We start from the raw sequence: 19,178 nt of genomic DNA, 5'->3' as shown, positions 1-19,178 counted from the left end.
GGCTTGCTTCAGTGCTGCTGGATTGGGGAAGCTTGTGGCAGGTTCCTTCACAGAGCAGGGTGATTTCAGGGCTTTGACTCACCCTTAGGAAATCACAACTGTTCCTTTTTTCCCCCCTCTAAAAGGCATTTGCATATCAGTAGGTAGGTTCTAAGTATGCATGAAAGGAGGCTGCTCAGCAGCATCACAGGCATTTCCAGCCACCCACTCTGGAAAGCAGCTATTAATAACAGACACCTCCTCAGTGCAAACATGGGATGCTCTGAGTGAGGAGTTGGGATTGTTCTCAAGTCTTCTCCACATGAAACCCAGTGGCCAGACCTCACTGCTGGCTGTAGCACTAAAACTAAATGCATCCACCCCCAGCCCCCTTCCAGCCCCATCTCAGGGCTCTGCAGAGCAGAAGTGCCCTAAAAAGCATGCTCATCCAGAAAAGAGTGCTCATCCATCCCCGTCCTTTCTTGCAGCTATTGCCTACCACCACAGGTCAGTCCTAGGAGACATGCAGAGTGTTTTCAGGCCAAAGTGTTGGGGTTTTTTCGAGTTGGAAATGCAAAGACATGTCAAATTATACTGCCTTCCCTCACCTATGGAGCACATTATGAGTATTGTGAGCACCCACTGCAGTGAACCCTGCTCTCCCCAGGCATTCACCTTGCCCCTGAGAACCTGCAGCTTGTCTCCAAGGTGGATTTGCCTGGTTTAAAGTCATGCTGGGACAGAGAGCAAGGTGCAGGACTTGCCTTGAGGGAAACCGATGAAGACACACAAAAGAGTTTTGACAGCCTCAGGGCAAATCTTTATTTGGCAGCAAAACCATCAAACTTGAAGGAAGGAAAAGAGGGAGGTGGGTGGAGAGGGATGGAAAGGAGAAAGCCAGGGGCTGCAAGCACTGCATGGGTGCCTTCGGCCTGGGACCACAGCCCACCTCAGTGGTGGTGTTGGTGCTGGTGTTTGTGTTGCTGCTGCTGGTCCTCAACATCATGGAGGTGTTCATGGGTGGCAATGGTAACACGGACAATCAGCAACATCACCTCGCAGAAGCTGATCTGTGCATCCTTATTGATGTCAAGGTCCTTCATGATTTCATCAATGGTGGCCTTGTTTTTCACATGCTGCAAAGAAAGGGACAGGGTGAGGGCAAAGTCCTGTCATCCACGGCTCAAGCCTCTCCCCGGCCTCGCTGGGACCCTCATGTGTGCCGGGTCTCCAATGGCCAGGTGCTATGAGTGATTTCATCCTTGTGTCATCATCACCAATTGCTTTGGGTACAGCAATGATTCATCCGCAGCAATAAAGCAATCAGAGGGCAACAAGCTAGCATTGCTGCAAGGACACCATGCAATGTGGAGACCGATGAAGGCAGCAGTGTTAGGTCAGCCACAAACTTCTCCTTTAGCATGTTGGATTAAAAACGCTTTACTTTCTGCTTTAGCAAAGTGAGTTACAAAAAAAAAAAAAATTTTACTTTTTGGCTGATATTTCTGACATCATTGCTCCTACATGGCAAAGGAACTCTCAGGCAATATGACCCTGATTTTTGCAGGTAAGGTGAAGAGGTTAAATAGCTGGCTGCAGGTTTACTCAGACCTGTGTGGGTTTCCTTCATCTGTCTACAGAGCATGTTTGGAAAGTGGCAGTCAGACAAGGAGAGTCTGGGCAGAAGGTGTTGGGGCAGGACTGCAGATTAGGAAGGGGGTGAATCCAGGTCGCAGATATATTCAGGCAATGGGGTCCAGCCCAGCTACCTCCCCATGTGGGCCACAAGAAACCCTGCTTTGACTCCACTCACCTTGAGATAGTTCACAAGCTGCTTCTCAATCAGGAGCTTCAGCTCCTTCTTGGTCAGGGTGTCTCTGTCCCCTTCCCGCCTTGAGTACTGGTGGAAGACATCAATGATGACATCCATGGCCTTCTCCAGCTCAGAGAGCGGTTCCTGGATCTGGGAGGTCTGAAGAGAAACCATTACACTATGTAATGTCAGGAGCCACAATAGCTGAGCAAGTCTGATGTAAACCAGTGAGGCTCTGCTACAGCCACCTGCTTCACACCAGATGAGGATGCAGTCTGGTTTTGTTCAGTCATTCTTTTGGGGGATATATTTGAGCTGTTTGTTTTGAGTTTTCTCTTATCTACAAGCCAAAGGAGACTGAAGGGTGTTGCAGCCTTTGCCTGCTTCTGCTCTGGGATGTGCGACTACAGATAATAACTGAGAGTTGATTTCCCTCCCCTCCAAATGTGCCTTCTGTAAGTCAGGCACTGTTGGAGCAAGGCTCCCAAAATAGCTGGTGGCACTGCAAAAACCTCTGTAGAGATACAGAGTATGAGATCTGATGTCCAGAAGCCCCTTCAGTGGTTGGACTGTGCTGTGAGGAACCTCTTCCAGGAGGAGACATCTCTCCTTGTGGGTTGTGCTCAGGTGAGCCTGAGTGGAGATGGTTATCCTCTGCCAGCAACTGATGGCAGCTCACATGGTGAGGAGAGGCTCCCTAAGGGTTCTTGCACCTCCAATGGCACAACCAGCACCTGGAAAAGAACATGAAGACCTTAAATGCCCATGTCACATTAGACTTGCCTTGCTCATCTTGACAAAGTAGTGAGATCCCCTCAGGCTGGAGCGGGGCTGGTCCCAAGCACAGCATCTTTTATAGCCTGACCATCCGCCTGTGCCCCTCCACCTGTTGTGAAATGTCTGTTTCACCCAATTCCAGTCCATCTTCATTACATACTTGTACATTGCTTAAGGCTCCAGGGTAGTTCCTTAAAAGGGGTGACTGTGGCTTTTCCCGTAAGGTCGGTGTGTCATGTACTCTGGCTGGGTGGCAGGAGGTGGTCAGGGCATAGCTGTGTCCCTGCAGCTGGGTCCCCTTCACTCCCTCCACCTGGCAATTGGGGCTGAAATTCTCCAGCTCTCAGTAGAAGTTCATTCCCCTTTGCTGCTTCAATTTCACCTGTTTTACTCTCATTTATAGAGATGTCTTCATGCTGCAAGACAAAGGGGACCCACAGCATCATGCCTGCCCTTCTCCAATGAGCCAACACTGCTTGGCCCTGTAGCATCCCCACCCTTGCAGACCTGGTGCACACAAGCACTGCATGGTCCAGTGCACCCAAAGGCATCCCATTGTGTAATTGCTTCACGCAGCCCAGCACTGACAGCGTGGCCAGGGTTGCCTTCATGACACAGGGACAGAGCTGATGCTAAGGGCAGTGCCGCAGTGCTGGGGGACCATCCCCTGCCTGCAGCAAGCAGCTTTTTATGGAAGACAAATAATACAGGGTGGGTTCCCAACCTGGCAGGGCTCCTGGAACTTCATTTCATCTCCTCAGGTTAGTAACAGCCAATGCCAAGGGTGGTTTCTCCCCACCCAAGGTATCCTCTGAGCTGGGGAGACCAGGTGTGGCTGAAAGGTGTGTTTTTAATTTTTAGGACTGTATCCTCACTTTGTTGCTGCTTTTTTTTGTTGTTTCTCAGTGTTGCAGAGAGCCAGCACAGGTGCTTTGCCTCAGAGCAGCTAAGATGAGGAGCAAAACAAGATTGTCCAGTGCTTCTTCATTAAAATGCTCTGCCTGCTGATTCAGCTGACTTGTTTGGGGGTTTGTTTAACCTGCCAAACATGACACTAATCTCAGACACAAAGTGGAGGCCAAAACATGGCCATGGACAGGCCTGGGGCAAGCTCCAGGACCTCCAGATGAGCTGACATGGAGCATCACTGTGCAGGCAGCTGCTCAGGGATGCAGCCCCAGTCCACACACAGTGGCCACTGGGACTCCTGCCCTCACTGGTGGGGGTGCACTGCATTTCACAACAGGAGTGCTTTGATGCACAAAACAGCTGGAGAAAGGCTGGAGCATTTCACAACAGGGTGTCAGGGACCATCTGCTTAGTTGCAGAATTTTGCAGCAATTTCAGGAAACCATACTTTTGGTCATTTTATCATCCTGGACGTGGGGAAGAGCAAGGATGGGTTACAAGGTGTGGGTTGTGGCCAGGGATTTCCAAAGAGGGATGTGGCTAGGACCCTCAGACGTGCCCACCAGGCAGCAGGGATGAGACCCCAGGTATTTCATTTTTAAATGCCAGTGCAATCACTAAAGTGACCAGGGAGCCTGTGTATTGCTTAGCGTCACAGGAACATGTGCTAGTACAACTTTTTGCCTGGGTCTGCAGGTCTCCTTGCAGAGGGAGCCTCCCTGTCCAGCTGTGCTTGTAAGCCATGCCAAAGTGGCTGCAGTAAGCTGCAATCCTGGCCCCAAGGCCACTGGGGTTGAGCAAGCCTCTGCTTGCTGGAGCTGCAGAGGCAAAGGAGTGGGAAGCAGGTATCAGGTGGCACGCAAGCAGCCCAATAGCCATGGCAAGCAAAAGGTCTGGTTGAGGTTGGTTGTGCCCTGAGGACCTGAGCCCTGACAGGACACCCCATGCTTGACAATGGTTGCAAAACTCTTTCAAAATACATGTTTACAGGCAAGTGGCTGGCTGATGCGGGAAGAGGGCATGGCAGGGTTTGTCACTATGCGGTTTGCTGTGTTTCACAGCAGGTTTTAGTCCAGATCAGGACAGAACATATGTTCTGGTTGCTAGATGTGGTGTTAGCTTGGGGGAGCCAGGGGACAAACTCTGAGCCCTAGCTCCTGAGCACATTTGAGCATCATCTGACCAGCAATGCTCCAGCTGCCACCTGGCAGGAGCAGCCACCATGGGAGCTGGGGCAGCCTAGAGGTTTTCCCATCCCGGAGCCACAAGGGTAAGGATTTCCCAGTCCTTTAGCTTGAGCCGAAAAGCATTCACATATGTCTTAGCCATATCAAACAGCTATAAACTCAGCTGCTTGACATGCACCTCCTTGGTTCAGCCCAAAGGGAGCTGACCCCCAGCTCTGCTGCCTGCCCAGGCACAGTACAACTGCTGTAGGGTGCTGGACTCTCTCTAAGCCCGCCTGTAGCTCTGGTAGATTGCAGGGCTGGATCTGGCCATTGCACTTGACCTTCCTGCTTGTGCTGCAACATGCAAAGTGTTGCTTTTGCTTGTGCTGGGGCACCTACCTGCTCAGCCCCATGGGGTGGTGGTACCTGAGCGTTTGGTAAAGAGCTGCATTACAGTGTATTTAGTACCCAGAAACAGTTTGTTGGTGCTGAAAGACATCTTCCAGATGGCTCAGCCAGGGACAAGATCTTTGTGCCCTGCTGGAGCCCATCAGGGTTTTGGTGAGAATATTTTACTGGTGGAAAACTCTGAGATGGAAACGATCTGGGCTTTTCACCTTGGCTGGATAGCAAGTCATTCAGCAGGGCTGGGAGGGAGCACTCCAGATGACTTGTCTGCATGGGAAATATCTGAAATTTGAGTTTTCATTGGGATTTAGGGATAAAATTTTAAATCTCAGAATTTCCCACAAACTAGAAGCTATATATATAGATAGGAAAAAAAATACACATGGAATTTACTAAGAGCACCCTGGCTTGTTCTTGTGGTAAAGGCTGTGTTCTGTTGTGAACTGCTGTTGTCATGGGTATTAATGCATTTTTCCTGCTCACAGGTGATTCTGCATCCAGAGAACACACTTGGCATAGCCAAGGTGAAAAAGCTGGATGAGAATGGGCAAAATAGGAAGTGCTTCCCCAAGCTAGGCTGGCTCAGCTCTTCCCAGTCTATGCAGAAAAATTCCTCTGACAGGGAAAACATCTAATACAACTGCAATACCTTGCAGTTGATGGCAATGCCTTGCGTTGGTCTTCTGGTCATTAATACCTTCCAAGCCTATCAGTCCAGCCCTCTCACCTTGGACCAGACACTGAGCAATACAGCTCTCTCCCACTCGCCACATCTCGATCATAAGCCTCTTCCTTTTGGGGTTTTTGGAGTGCCTCATTTAGGCAATCCTTTATCCCACAGCTCCAGCAGGACCATGCATTCGCTGCAGCTGGTGCCCACCCTCCCCATCCATGAGATGGGATAGGAAGGACTCAATGAACTTCAAGTGATTCTTTATTGTCTCACAAGCATGACTGATCCAAGCAGACAGAAAGCAGCCAGAGCACAATTCCTACAAGCAACCCCTTCTGAGTTTTACATGGGTCGTGCACTGAGACTCAATCCTTGTCTGGTATACAGCGGTCATCCCGGTGGCTGATGCGATGGGCATCATCGGTCAACTTGGCCAAGACGATGGTGAACTCCTCAAAAGTCAGCTCCCTGTCCTTATTTAAGTCTGTCTCTTCAAAGAGTTTCCTCAGGTATTCACGTTTGTTCCTGCCCTGAAATTGGGGGACAGGACATGTGTTAGCATGGCTCCTCCCTGGGCTGCACACCCACTGGTGAATACCGAGCCAGTTTTATTCTTGCATGCCCTGGGAAATGTTTGGAAACCCCAGGATCATTGTGACCCTCTCCTACCTTGCAGTCAGCCCCTAGTTAAAACCCCAGATGGATAGGCTCTTGTCCCAAGCTCCTTTGGCTGCTCCATACCCCTGCAGTGGCAGGAGGGATGAGCACAGGTGGCCCCACAGTACATGAACAAGCTGGGTCTGATCACAGAAACCCACTCTGTGGACCACAGCCATGGTGGGGTCTGCACCCTATTCCCACAGGAACATCCAACCTCAGCCTCATCCCTGCCACAACCCCTCCAAGGAACACAAAACAGCTCCTGAGGCACTCACGCAAGCTTGTAGGAAGGTCGGTGCCTGCTCAGTCAGCAGTGTCCTGAAGTCATTGAAGCTGAGGAGATCAAGCTGGCCCTCCCGGATGCTGTAACGGTGGTAGACATCCACAATGGTTTTCAGGGCCATCTCCAGTGTGCAGTTTCCAGGGAACTGCTGAGTCTCAGGAAGGGTGGCTGTGCTCTGGGTGCTTGCAGACATGGCTGAGCTCTTGAGGTACCTACAGAAACTGCAAGGAGAAACCTCAAAGCCATGAGATACATCAAAAACCAGGCACCCTGCACCATGCTCTTGGCCCCCACCCCAGGCACCCCAAAGAGGGGTTGCATGGCACCTCCCCAGCCTAGCAGCAGATCTGTACTAGGAGCCTCATCTCACCAGGGCTGAGCAAGCCAGTAGCACCCAGCATGCCTGGGAGCAGTTGGTGTCTCCTCGGCGCCAACCAGGTAATAAGTGGTTTTAAGTATATCAGTGTTTTACAGCATTGTCCAACTGTCTCCAATTTTAGCTTCACCCAAGAAGCAGCTTGTTCTTACTGACCTGGAGGCATTTGTCAGGTAAGTTAGACAAACCCATCAGGCTGTAGTCATGTATCTGCACCATGCCACTGACAGCAAGGATGGCTTTAAGGCAGGGAGCACAGTTCAGGTATGGGCTCCATTGCAGCCTCTCCCTGACCTCCTCCTCTCTCTGCAAATCTCCCTCTCCTCTTTGGGTAGGAAACCCTTTTCACTGCAGACATTGAGCACACAGACCCTGTTCTTTGGTGGTGCCACCATGCAGGTGACACCCACAAAGGGCTCTCTCCTTGCCAGTGGAAACAATTACAGCTCCACTAAAGATGGCACAGAACTGCCATTAATTTATACTTGTAGTCATCAAAACCAGCCTCCTACCCTGCCCCAAGTAGAAAGCATCACCCTGGAATAAAACAGGCATAGGGCATGAAGTGCCATATTCAAAATTGCTTCTCCCTTATCTTATTTCCTGCAAGAACCATTGCAGTGTTACTTACCCTTGCCTCCAAGGAGGGTTTGCAGATGATGGGTCTGTTGCAGTGATCCAAGAGCCTGGGCAGCCCTTTTATACATGTCTGAGGTCCTCTTTCATCAGAGATGCTGACACACCTGCTGCAAGCAAGAGCTTGAGTTAGGATTTCCCGTACCTGGAAATTGCAAGGTGGGAACTTCTGAACCCCTCCCCATCTCATACCTCTGCACATAGTTCCTGGTAACACCCACCAGGTTTTGGAAATGCTGCCCTTCCACCCCACCATCACCTCTGACAGGGCTGAGCTGCTTGCATGCTGGGCAAAGAATGGGAAAAACACTGGATGTACCATCACACCTCAACATGAGCATAAAGGGCAGGTCAGTCTTGGCAGAACTTGCCAAAACTTTGCAAGTTCTGCAATGTGCTGAAAATTTTATGCGCTCTCATGCCAATGTAGAATAAAGATGGGCTGTTTCAGAGAGATGTGGATAACTTCGTCCCTTCATTGTTTTTAATGTGATCTCTCTGTTTTCTATGATACTAACTGGTTGAACACTAACAAAGATGAAGGCAGCATCTACCTTTTAAGAAATTGTTTTCCAGGGTATTTTCCATTACTTTCTATTTTCATGTCACTTGTACCAGACCTTTCCTCTTGCTCCAGAAACTTTGTGGAGGAAACTGGGCATAAAACAAAAAGAAAATCTGAGGTCAGCGTCTTCACTGGCTGGAGCATTAACAAGCAAGTGTTTTGCAACAGTCACCTCTGTGCCACCCACCTTGCATTAGCAGAACAGGTACTAGAAGAATGAAGAGACTATAAAAAGATGTAAAAATAAGACAATAGATTCCAGGAAGAGGGTAGGAACAGAAAAACAAAAGGGTAACCATTCCTGTTTGAGTATGCTTCTTGCATGTCCCAGGGGCAGTATCAAGAACTGTTGCATGAGTTTTATTCTGGTATCCCTGACTCACTTTATTGCTTTTTTTGTTTTCCTGCTCTACTCATCAGGGACTGTCAACAGTCCAAAATTGCATCCTCATTCCACAGCTGGCCTCGCAAAGCATCAGCCGAGACTGGTTTTTGCCCTGTGCACTTGCATAGTCTCCACGCAGATAGACCTGTGGGCTCTGAATTCCCATCTTTCACATCTGTGTTCCCCAAAACCTGCAGAGGAGGCGGCTCGCAGTGCCCAGCCCCATGAGGGGAGTGATGCGCAACTGACAACCTGGGTGCCCTGGCAGGACAGTGAATAACATCTGCCTCTGGGGGACAAAGCCTCCTCACCAGTAGCAACATTGTGAAGCTAGAGAGTGATCACCTGTGTCATCAAGTGCAAATAACCATGCAATAGCCCCATGCTTCCTTTCGTGGCTCGGTTTCACATGTGACAGGCTTCTAATTTCAGCTGATGTTGGAAATGTCAGAGCCTCCTGAGCCTGAGGGTTTCCCGCTCAGTGCAGTCACTGGCAGATAAAGGAGCTCTTTTCTGCTCATGTATCTGCTCCCCAGGAGCCTGCAGTGGCTTGTAGATGTGCCGTGACCTGGGGTGCTGTTGCCTCACGCTAACAAAAACATCCAACTTCATTGTGCAGAGTTAACACCAGCTCTCCAGAGCCCCTCAGCCTCATTCTTTGCTGTGTTGGGGCTTGCAAGATAAGTGCTGGTTGCCTTGTGGGTTGCAAAAGCGTTGCGCGTACCCCCAGGATGCTGCACCCCCAGGTCCAGAGCAGTGTCTTGGCAGTCACCTGGGGAAGCAGCCCCCAACTGTGCTTCACCCTGGCATGTCCTGGAGCTGGTGCAAAGAGGGGCCAGGAGAACCAGGGCTGAGGACGCTCTTGTGCAGCCACTGGCTGCCCCTTCCCAGCAATCTCCCCAGTGTCATGAGGTGCTACGCACCCCACCATCCACTGAGGTGAAGGGTGCTGGGGCCAACCACCCTGTGCAGGGAACCCACTGAGCCTTGGGAAGGCAGTGGGAGCATGCCAGGGTCTGATATGCTTCAGGACAGGGAGCCTGCACAGTCTGTGCTGCTCAGCTGCGACCCAGTAGCCTTGTTGTCCTGCTCCTTGCAGAGCAGGGTCCCCCCATGCCACCTTTCCTTTCCCATTGCTTCTCCAGTTCAATAGACATTTAACCCCCCCCCAGCCACACACTAGATGCATATTGCATCCTCCCTGGAGACGGCAGGACACGTAATACAGCTGCATTTGGTGCTTGCAGAAAAACATTTTATTTCAATGTCATAGGCAGAAGCAGACAGCAAAGCTTTGGTTACAGGTTTGTCTGTGCTTGTGGACAAACAGAAGGGATGATGCTGCTGGAAGAGCACAATCCCATGGGCACAGTCACCCTGGGAACTGCTTCACTTGTGGGGACCATGGCCATGGTCCTGGCCGTGACTGTCATCTGGATGCTGGTCGTGGCTGCTGTGACACTGGTGGGACCTATTGTGGGCATCGATGACTACGAGATTCAGCGTGGTCAGGAACTCGGTGAACTTCAGGCGACCGTCATGGTTGTGGTCTGCTCTGGCAAAGAGCTTGCTTATATAGTCATCGATGGACGTGTTAGGCTGCAGCAGGACAAACATGAAAAAGAGGCAGCCTGAAGCACAGCAGGGTTCAGGGTCACCCTGACAGCCCACAACTACAGCACAAGGCTCACCCAGCAAGGACTGCACAGTTTCAGGAAAACCCTAGAAAAACTTTCCCTCCCCTTTGGGAGGCTTTCAACCACCCACACACTGCAAGGAGGCCACCCCTTCTGCAAGCTCTCACCAGCATTAGGAGACCTGGGCCATGCTCAGCTCTTACCGGCACAGTGTTGTAGAGAAAGGATTTGGCGGTCTCCTTCAGCAGCTTTGAGAACTCAGCCTTGCTCAGGTAGTCATCTATGGGGCACTTCATGGCATACTGGTGGTAGATGTTGATGGCACACTCCAAGGCAAGCTCCAGGTCGGTTTTCATCTTGCTAGGAAGGGACAGGCAGCAAAATATTTAAACCCCATCAGAGGAGAAGGACTGCCCTCTCCTCCGGGAGCCCCAGCCAGGCTTTGGCTGCCTGGCATGGTCAGGCTCATCCCCATGGCACTTCCAGCAGCATGAGGCCTGAAACCACTGTTTGGCAAGGACCTACTTACCTATGAGCAGTGCTGGGGCTGACTTCTGCAGATGGCGGTGCACGGGAGGAGAGGAGCAGTGACAGCACAGTGGAGGCAAGGTGTCTTTTATACTCTCCCTGAGCTAAGATTTGTGACAGCCTCAAATTTCCTTCGGGGCAATAACCCTGGGAATTGTGCAAGGCTACGCAGCACGCCCAGGTGGCGATTTCTTGCCTGGCTCCAGGAACTGGCTGCTCCCACTGTTGAGGAGGGAGGGGACACACCAAACTCGTTAGGGCAAAACAAGGAAACACCAAAATATACATTTCAGGGAGCCAGCATTGTGGGTCAGTGATGGTGCAGGGGCTTTCCCAGGAGCTGGAACACTTATGCAGAGTTTGGGGGTCTTTGCAGAGATGATGGAAAAGGAATTTTTCAAGATCACACGAAAGGTGCTGGGTGACGGTTTCCAGTGGGATGATGCTGGTTTTTCACAATGGTAGATGTGGTTCATCAGTCCTGTATCTGCCCTGACAATGTTGAATTTCACTGGAGGTGTGCTGCATGGGTGCTGAGGGATGGCCAAAGCATCTCACCCCCAAGACACCTCTCCAAAATCATGAGCAGCGTTCCTCCTGAATCATTTCTTAATGGCTAGCCAGGAAGCCAAGAAAGACATTACAAATCTGGGCATGCCAGCATGCCGGAAACCTGCCTGCCAGTCTTAGGAGGTGGTGTTTCCTGGCAGCTGTAATTGCTTCCTGACGATAACCGAGGTCATTGCCAATCGCTGCCTATTCCCAGTTGTTGGGGGTATGCTGCCACATGGATGACCCCATGGTGTTCCCATGGCCTGGCACGGGCTGCTAAACTCTGCATGTCTTGGGGGGAAAGACAGTCAGGGGGGCTGGTGAGGAGCTTGTGCCCAAGAACGCCCAAGCCCTTCACCACAAGTCTGTTCTTGGTGGGACTGGCACAGCAAAAAGCCTATGCTAGCCATTAAGGCTTTTAGGAGATGGGAAGGACAGTGGTGGTGAAACATCTCCCCGTCAGCCTCTTAATCCAGGAGCATGAGGAACTGGTGCCAGAAAAAGCCTAAATTGCAAAAGAGTGAAACAAAGAAACTGATTGTATGATGGAGGGAGACAGGCACATTCTCCCCAGGAAGGGGAGCCACACATGGCTGATCAGTGGGACACGGGTGCACCGTCAGCAAGACGTGATGGGACACACATGGGCAGGCTTGAAGGGATATGCCTGTGCCACATGGGGAGCTGGGAGGAGACACACATGAGCCCTGGGTCCTCATGCTGCCGTTTGCTACCCACCCTGCCACGGAAGCCACGTGCCCAAGCACGAGACGCTCCCAGCACATGCCCTGCCTTGGGGCCTGGCTGCTGTGCCATGGCAGCCCACACTCCAGTGCAAGAGCTGCGATGGGTCATTGGTATCTGCTCTGTGGCCAAGTGCAGCTGCGGGGCCGGGAGCGTTGGTGCCGCAGGGACAGAACCAGTACAGCCCCAAGGGCATGGCAGCAGGGCGGTGACAGGGGTGTGGATGGATGCAGGCAGGCAGGGATGCCTGTGAACAGCATCATGCCAGCTTCAAATATTCACAGGTCAGCCATAAAAAGGACCAAGGGCTTGTAGGGGTTGTCCCTTTCACCTGCCTCTGGGATGCAGGTGCGGTACAGCCACATTCTCAGGTGTTTCACTGAGCCTGGAGGGGTGGATACTTTCTTTTTCTTCCTAATATTGATGCTCAGGTGAGCACTGGATCTCAGAAGCTGGGGTTTGTGGAATAAGCCCTACACTCTCTGTTTGGGGGAGCAGGTGAATAAGCTTCAATCCCAGTCTCCTGGCAAACCATCCCTTCAAAGCCAAGGGTGCAGTGCCCGGGCAGAAGAACAGGCAGAGCATCACCAGCACCCAACAGGACCTGTCTGCTGGGACATGAGCACTGGGTGCAGCCCCTTGCTGAGTTCCTCCCGTCTACCGCCAGCAAGAGAAAAAACAGTGCTATCCATGAGGTTTTAATTTATTCAAGGTTCAAAAATTACCACAAACACAGCAACAAAACTTTACAATAGGAAATTACAAAAAACTTTACAAAAGGTCCTTAGAAAAGGCCCCTGGGCTCCCTCACCCCACTGGCTGGCCCAGCTCTACATTTTGCATTCCTTCAGTGCATCATTGTAGATCATGGCCAGGGCCCTCAGGAAGGTTACGTACTCCTAGAAATTCACTTCCTCATCTTTGTTATGGTCCAGGTCCAGTCCACACCACAGCTGTAGGCAGCACGGGGATGGAGGGGAGCTCAGCAGGCAGCTGGGAGCTGGTCCAGCCTTGGGGTAGGGATTGGGGAGCAACTCGGGCATCGCTCCCTCTCCACCTCAAGGGATGCTCTGCAACCCTCTAGCTTGCCCTGGTGCCAGCAGGGCAGGAGGGGGCAAAGCCAGTCCAGATCCAGCTCAGCGCAGCCCCCAGGGTCTGGCCCCAAAGGAGCAGGGTGCTGCCCCGCATCCTCACTGTCATGCCACCCCAGGGTGTTGCATCAGCTGGGGCTGGTGGCTGCAGGGTGACTCACAGGGTGCAGCCCAAACATGGCTCCCGGCTGCCTCCACACGCAGCCTGGGGGCTGGCGGAGAGGGCATCCGGGAGGGTAGGGGGGGCAAAGCCAGGGCTCGCCAAAGAGAAGCCTTTGTGGCATCTCTACTTGCCAGTGCCTCTGGGAGCACCCCCAAGCTGACTGATGAAGGTCCGGCTCCCAGCAGGGCAAAGGGGGGAACGTCCACATCTGGAAGGTGCATGCTGCACATCTGGAGCCCAGCACGCAAGCCCAGGTTGGCCGCAGCTCTTCAGTGTGGGGGAAAAGGCTTCAGGGGAGGAAATGGAGACTTATAGACATGAGCAGGACAGGCTCCGGTGGGGGGAAGGGAGGGCTGTGGCTGCATGGCTCCTCACATTTATAGCCATGGGCAGAGTCCTCCCATGCCGGCAGCCCAGGAGAGCTGGCTGGGTGCATGGGGTAAGTCACTCCTCTGCACGCCATAACCCCACCCCAAGCAGGAACGCAACTGAAACCCTGCTCCCTAAGGATTTGCTTGGGGTGGGGAAGGGACAAGGGTCCTGGGTGACTTTCCAATGCAGTAGGTTAGCAGGTGGGGGGACAGAGGCTGACCCTGTGTCAGCTTAATAATTATGGCTAAAAAAGAGTTGTTTACCTGTCACTGTTATCACAGTGCTGGTTGGAGGCATTAATCCCTGTGAAAGCTCCTGCCTTGCCTTGCATCACCACGAAGCAGTTACTGGGGCTGCAGGGCAGGGTGCTGCCAGGCAGCAACTGCCACTGACTCATGCTAACATGGCCGGTGGGGATCAGCCCAGCAGGCTGTTTACAAGGGCTCAGGGAATGAAGTGCCCATGCTGCGGCAGAGCAACTCCAACTTAGTAGCACCCATGCTCTCGCTCGTCATCCGGTACCTACAACATGTACATGGTAGGGAAATGGGGTCTTCCCCAGTCTGACAGCACTCCTGTCCCCAGGAGAAGAAACCCCCTCATTGCAAGCATGCAGAGGACTTTGTTTAAAGCAACCTTTATTGAAAGAGCAAAAGGGTCATGGGAGCAACAATGCAGCCCTGAGGCCAGTGCCCCATGCTCACTTCCTGCGTGGCATCTTGTCAGGGCAGTCCTGGAAGAAGTCGTTGCACATCATGGCCATGCAGGCTAGGAAGGTCACGTACTCTTGGAAATCCACCTCGCTGTCACTGTTGCTGTCCAGATTGCACATGAGCTGCTGCAAGCTGGCCTCATTGGTTTGTCTCTGCCCAGGAGCAAAAGGGGGGTTAAAATGGGGGTTTGCATCAAGGGCCACATCCCTGAGTCCCAGCATCACCCATGGGATGTCGTACCCTCTGCCGCACACTTACGCTGAAGCTGGGCAGCTCCTTCACAAGCATCTCCTTGAGCTCCTGCTTGCTGAGCTTGTACTTGTCCCCCTCCTTCCCCGAGTACTTGTGGAAGGTGGAGACTATCACGGCCAGTGCCTGCTCCAAGGGACATGCCATGGGGAATGCCGGCGATCCTGGGGGCACCAACAGCACAAGCAGGTGAGACCAGAGTTCAGGGTCCCCAGACAACCCCACGCTGGGGGGCCAACAGTCTTCCCCAGACTGTACAGCCTGCTCCAGTACCCCACTCCCGGGCATACACAGGGATGCATCACCATTTCCTCCCTAATTTCACCCCCCCACTAGCAGCCAGGCTGGGTATTGCCATCTGGTACCGGTGCTGAGCAACCTCCAAAAAAGCCATGCTGGAGGGCAGAACGTGGGGGAAGGCAGCCCAGGCAGGGAAGGGGCACCTGTGCTTTTCCAGCCCTCAGAGGTGAAATGCAGCCTTTGAGCTCAGCTCGCTGCAGCAAGAGCCTCACGCTCAGCCCCAGGGGAAAACCTCCGTAGGGGGACCCCGCTGCAGGTTGGGGCAGCTGCACCATCAGCGACATCTGGAGGGCATCTGGATGGCCAACAGGGCGAGGGGGAACAGAGCATCGTAGGAAAAATACAACTCACCAACAGCTCAAACGAAACAGCCGAGGACAGGCAGGGCGGGAGGCAAGCCGGCGTCAGTTCACGGCATTTATAGCCCCGCCTGGGACACCTCCTCACTACCGGGATAGGAAGGCACCAATGCCGATCCAGCGCCTGTCTGGACATTGGCTGGCAAAGGAGGAGAGGAAAACCCTGGGAGCAGCCGTGGCCCCCCCAACCCATCCAGCTCCTGCATTGTCAAGGGGGCTGGTTTGTGTTAGAAAGGGCAGAATGTGCCCCCGGGGCTGGACAAGGACCACCTGTCCAGAGAGAGAATCCCTAGGGACAAGGGCTGAAGCAAGGGGGGTGGTGGGCACCTCGTCCCACCACTGCCAGTGAGGGTAGGTGATGCCAATGAGGGGCGAGACGTCGCACGCAATGGTTTTGGCAGCATCCCCAGGGATGTTTGGAACGGCACAAACCCGAGCGGGGCTTGTCCACAGCTTTGTTGTGCTGGGGTTTGGATGAGGGGGTTTTTTCTGTTTTTTAACTCGACTGTAAGCAATTTCTATTTCCTAACTGCGAGGGCAGTGCGTCACAATGCCCCATTGTGTAACGGAGAGCTATTTTGGTGTCTGCATGTCCTGAGCGCTTGTCAGGGAGTTGCAGGGGAAAGCCAGGAGCAGGCAGTTTGCAACCCCCTGCCATGGGGCGAACCGGCTGTTCGCCATGGTGCAAGGGTTGACAAATACCCCCACTGTCCCCGAGCCTGACTGAGCCCCCTCAGGAGAAAGGCACCTGCTGCTGCAGGGACCAGAGTGAGAAAAACAGGGGATGAAGCCCCCCTGCCAGCTCCAGGTTGCTCTGGTGCCCTGTGGGATGCGAAACCTCACCAAACACCGCACAGCTTCTTCCCAGGTCAGGGGTTTCTTTAAGGACCATTTTACCAAAAGAAACCCCCAAGCCTGAACCTTGTATCCTTATTAGCAAATGCAAACTGGTGTAAATTACAGGCAGGAGGCAGAAGCTCCCTGGGGCTTCTTATAAAGACACTGGAAAGGGGCAGAGCAAAGTCTGAGGCTGCTGGGGAGATGCTGGAAGGATCTAGGCGCTCAAGGAGGACTTGGGGAGCTCAGGGACAGGCTCTGCCAGGTATCTGCTCTGCCATGCAACAATGCAGAGGCTTTGTAAGGGCTTTTTTGAAACTGCGATGGTTTCTCTGAGGTTTTGGGGCTGCTGGGGAAAGCTGGAGAGCAGCCGCAGCACCTTCTGCAAACCAGCCCAGACCTGCCAGGAGCTGCTGAGGCTATGCAGAGGTGGAGTGGGGGGGCAAGCCCTGTGCTTCCCAGCCAGTATCACAGGCTGATGTGCTCAGGAAACTGCTACTTGTCTGCAGCCCCACGGCTCCGTGGTACACCCGGGAGGGGGCTTAGGCTGACCTCCAATGCAGTCCCCCAGCATGGGCTAGTCTGAGGGGGTCTAAGGCTGCTCAGAAACAGCTCTTCTCTGTGGGAACTGGGGACACACTCTGGCTTTTGTGCTTTGTATGCTAGCTATGCTTTGCTTCCTAGCATCTTGCTGTCCAGCTCCTCCAGACCAGCTTTCTCTCCCTAAACCCAATGCATTGCCCAGGGCAGCTTGTGCCAACCTACGAGCCAAGCTCAGCTCAGGGAAGCTTGTATGTTTTGAGCTAAACATGCACTGAACCTCTCCTCAAGCCAGCAAGGACAGTTCAGGGCAATGTCCAAGTGCATTGCTCAGAGCCGGCACTGAGCTGTTTTGCTCAGGCTTTTCCCAAAAATGCCTCCTGGGGCTGAGTCACACCATGGAAAATCCCACAAAGCTGAAGGAGGGCGTGAGTCACCCGGCTGCCCGTTAACCTACGGTGCGGAAAACCATACTGATGCACACCAAGGCTTTGGAAAAGCTTTTATTGAAAGCCCTGCGGTGATACTGTGGGCAGTGGGGGTCACTTCTTGCGGGGCTGCTTGGTGGGGCCATCCTTGAAGAACTCATTGAAGCCCATGGTGATGCAGGCCAGGAAGCAGACATACTCCTTAAAGTCCACCTCACTATCCTTGTTGTGGTCCAGGTCATTCATGAGCCTTTTGAATTCCACCTCATCCATTTGTTTCTGCAATGGGGGGAGAGCATGGTGAGGGTAAGTGGTTTCGGGGTGCACAGATGAGTGAGGTGCTTTCTCACCCAGCCCTGCTGCTTGCAAGAAGGGATGTAAAAAGCCTGGGCTTCCCTCCCCCTGCCTTGAAGGAGGGTTTTCTCTTTGCCTTTGGAAGGAGGTGGGCTTTAGAAATGCAGCTGGCTTACCTGTCCTCTGGGGTGTGCTGGCACAACTACAGCAAATATACCTCTCAGTCATTAAAAAGTCTGGCTAAAAAATTTCTCCTCCCTCCTCCCAATTTAAACCACAAGCCAGAAGGGGAAGTTGGGGGGTTAAAAAAGGATTAAAAAAAATAAATTGGAGCATGATTTTTCTTTGCCAATCAAAATATTTCTGTGGGTATAAGAAAGCCAAGTTTCCTTTCAGTCTGAGCATGCTCCAGCTTGGGTCTTCCTGGCCTCATCCCTCCTTCTCCCCAGGGCTTGCCCTGGAGCACAAGATCCCAGTGTGTTGCATGTGGGCTGCATCCGTCATGCACACTTTGGGGAAATTCAGAGACCACCTCGGCTCACCCCTGCGCGGTTTGCACCATGCTACGTGGAAAGACCCAAGGCTGGTTTGCTCCTGCTCCTACAACACCTCCCGCCTGTACCTGGGCACCTCTGAGGGGATGCAAAGGTATGTGCCCCCACGGCCACTTACGCTCCCAAAGATGGGCAGCTCCTTGTTCAGCAGCTCCTTGAGCTCCGCCTTGCTGAGTTTATATTTGTCCCCTTCCTTCCCTGAGTACTTGTGGAAGGTGGTGACCATCACGGCCAGCGCCTGCTCCAGGGGACATGCCATCGCCAGCCTCCTACGTGCCTGGAAGGCAGAGCACCAAGGATGGGGTCAGGGCAGGCTCAGGGCAGTGGCAGAGGGGTCTGTCCCCCCCACCCTGCCCAAATTGGTCTGCAATGCTTTAGGGGGGTAGCTGCAACCCCAGTGCCTCTCAGGAAGGCATTTCAGGGTGCAGCAGCTGCTGGGTGAATTGCAGCTGGAGAGCAAAGCTGCACAACAAGCAATGTACAAGGAAGGGGAGTAAAGACTTACCGGGGTTGGTACAGACCAGGCAACAGCAAGGAGCCAGGGTGCTGCATCTGGAGCGCAATGGGCATTTATAGCCCGGCCAGGGTGGCACTGCCCAGCATGCCCCATGCAGCCCCCTTGCCTCCAGGCTTTCCCAGCAGCTCCATGCTGGCAGTTTCGCCCGCACCTCATTTTTGCCTAACGAGCTGTGTGATCCCATTAGTGGGAGGTGGGTGGGTGCTGGGAGGAGCTGCTGGCCCTACTGGGGAGTCTGGGGACCAAGGCACAAGCCAAGTGATGGGTGCAGGGACTGGGAAGGGCTGGGGCATCCCTTGGGGCTCCCCAGAGAAAGCAGGTCACCAGCCCATGACCCCCCACTAAGCCATCATTGTACTGTACCCCACATTGCCAGCTTTCTGGGTGGCTCTGGTCTCCCCAAGACAGACGGTCTCCAGCACTCCCATCCTGGTGATCCCAATGCAAATGAACAGGCTCTGAAGTGGGGCTGGGGAGGTGACAGCTCTTTTATTTGAGCCATGGTCTGGGGCTCAATGCCAGCTGGCAGGGCCATGAGCCTTAGTGCAGAAGTCATTGCAGAGCATGGTGAGGCAGCCCAGGAGGACTGCATATTCCTTGAAGTCCATCACATTGTCCTTGTCCTTCAGGTCCTTCAGCAGCACCCAGAAGCTGCGTTTATTCAGTT

The 19,178-nt window shown here is 53.1% G+C and overlaps 5 protein-coding genes across 5 annotated transcripts; all 5 read right to left on the bottom strand.

Moving 5' to 3' along the window:
• Nucleotides 1-773: 773 nt before the first annotated feature.
• Nucleotides 774-2,737, bottom strand: LOC126040663 (protein MRP-126-like). Its single transcript, XM_049805426.1, has 3 exons — nt 2,576-2,737; nt 1,793-1,951; nt 774-1,115 (listed from the first exon to the last, which is right to left on the bottom strand). Exons 1-3 carry the CDS (start codon nt 2,735-2,737, stop codon nt 930-932), a joined length of 507 nt encoding a protein of 168 aa, XP_049661383.1. The 3' UTR covers nt 774-929.
• A 2,757-nt stretch (nt 2,738-5,494) lies between these two features.
• On the bottom strand, nt 5,495-7,849 carry LOC126040837 (protein S100-A7-like). Its single transcript, XM_049805793.1, has 3 exons — nt 7,679-7,849; nt 6,664-6,892; nt 5,495-6,258 (listed from the first exon to the last, which is right to left on the bottom strand). Exons 2-3 carry the CDS (start codon nt 6,862-6,864, stop codon nt 6,094-6,096), a joined length of 366 nt encoding a protein of 121 aa, XP_049661750.1. The 5' UTR covers nt 6,865-6,892; nt 7,679-7,849; the 3' UTR covers nt 5,495-6,093.
• Nucleotides 7,850-10,022: 2,173 nt separating this feature from the next.
• On the bottom strand, nt 10,023-10,883 carry LOC126041064 (protein S100-A7-like). Its single transcript, XM_049806304.1, has 3 exons — nt 10,800-10,883; nt 10,474-10,630; nt 10,023-10,232 (listed from the first exon to the last, which is right to left on the bottom strand). The coding sequence occupies exons 2-3, from the start codon at nt 10,624-10,626 to the stop codon at nt 10,023-10,025; spliced, it is 363 nt and encodes a 120-aa protein (XP_049662261.1). The 5' UTR covers nt 10,627-10,630; nt 10,800-10,883.
• Nucleotides 10,884-14,341: 3,458 nt separating this feature from the next.
• LOC126040647 (protein S100-A4-like) lies at nt 14,342-15,478 on the bottom strand. Its single transcript, XM_049805397.1, has 3 exons — nt 15,334-15,478; nt 14,692-14,846; nt 14,342-14,585 (listed from the first exon to the last, which is right to left on the bottom strand). Exons 2-3 carry the CDS (start codon nt 14,827-14,829, stop codon nt 14,421-14,423), a joined length of 303 nt encoding a protein of 100 aa, XP_049661354.1. The 5' UTR covers nt 14,830-14,846; nt 15,334-15,478; the 3' UTR covers nt 14,342-14,420.
• A 1,782-nt stretch (nt 15,479-17,260) lies between these two features.
• LOC126040646 (protein S100-A4-like) lies at nt 17,261-18,667 on the bottom strand. The gene is made up of 3 exons (XM_049805396.1): nt 18,500-18,667; nt 18,113-18,271; nt 17,261-17,425 (listed from the first exon to the last, which is right to left on the bottom strand). Exons 1-3 carry the CDS (start codon nt 18,665-18,667, stop codon nt 17,261-17,263), a joined length of 492 nt encoding a protein of 163 aa, XP_049661353.1.
• Between the last annotated feature and the right edge of the window lie 511 nt (nt 18,668-19,178).

This window comes from Accipiter gentilis, chromosome 7 (genome assembly GCF_929443795.1).
Source record: "Accipiter gentilis chromosome 7, bAccGen1.1, whole genome shotgun sequence".
Taxonomy (NCBI): domain Eukaryota; kingdom Metazoa; phylum Chordata; class Aves; order Accipitriformes; family Accipitridae; genus Astur; species Astur gentilis.
Note: the sequence above shows the minus strand (reverse complement) of the source record. Positions and strands in the feature narration are given on the sequence as shown.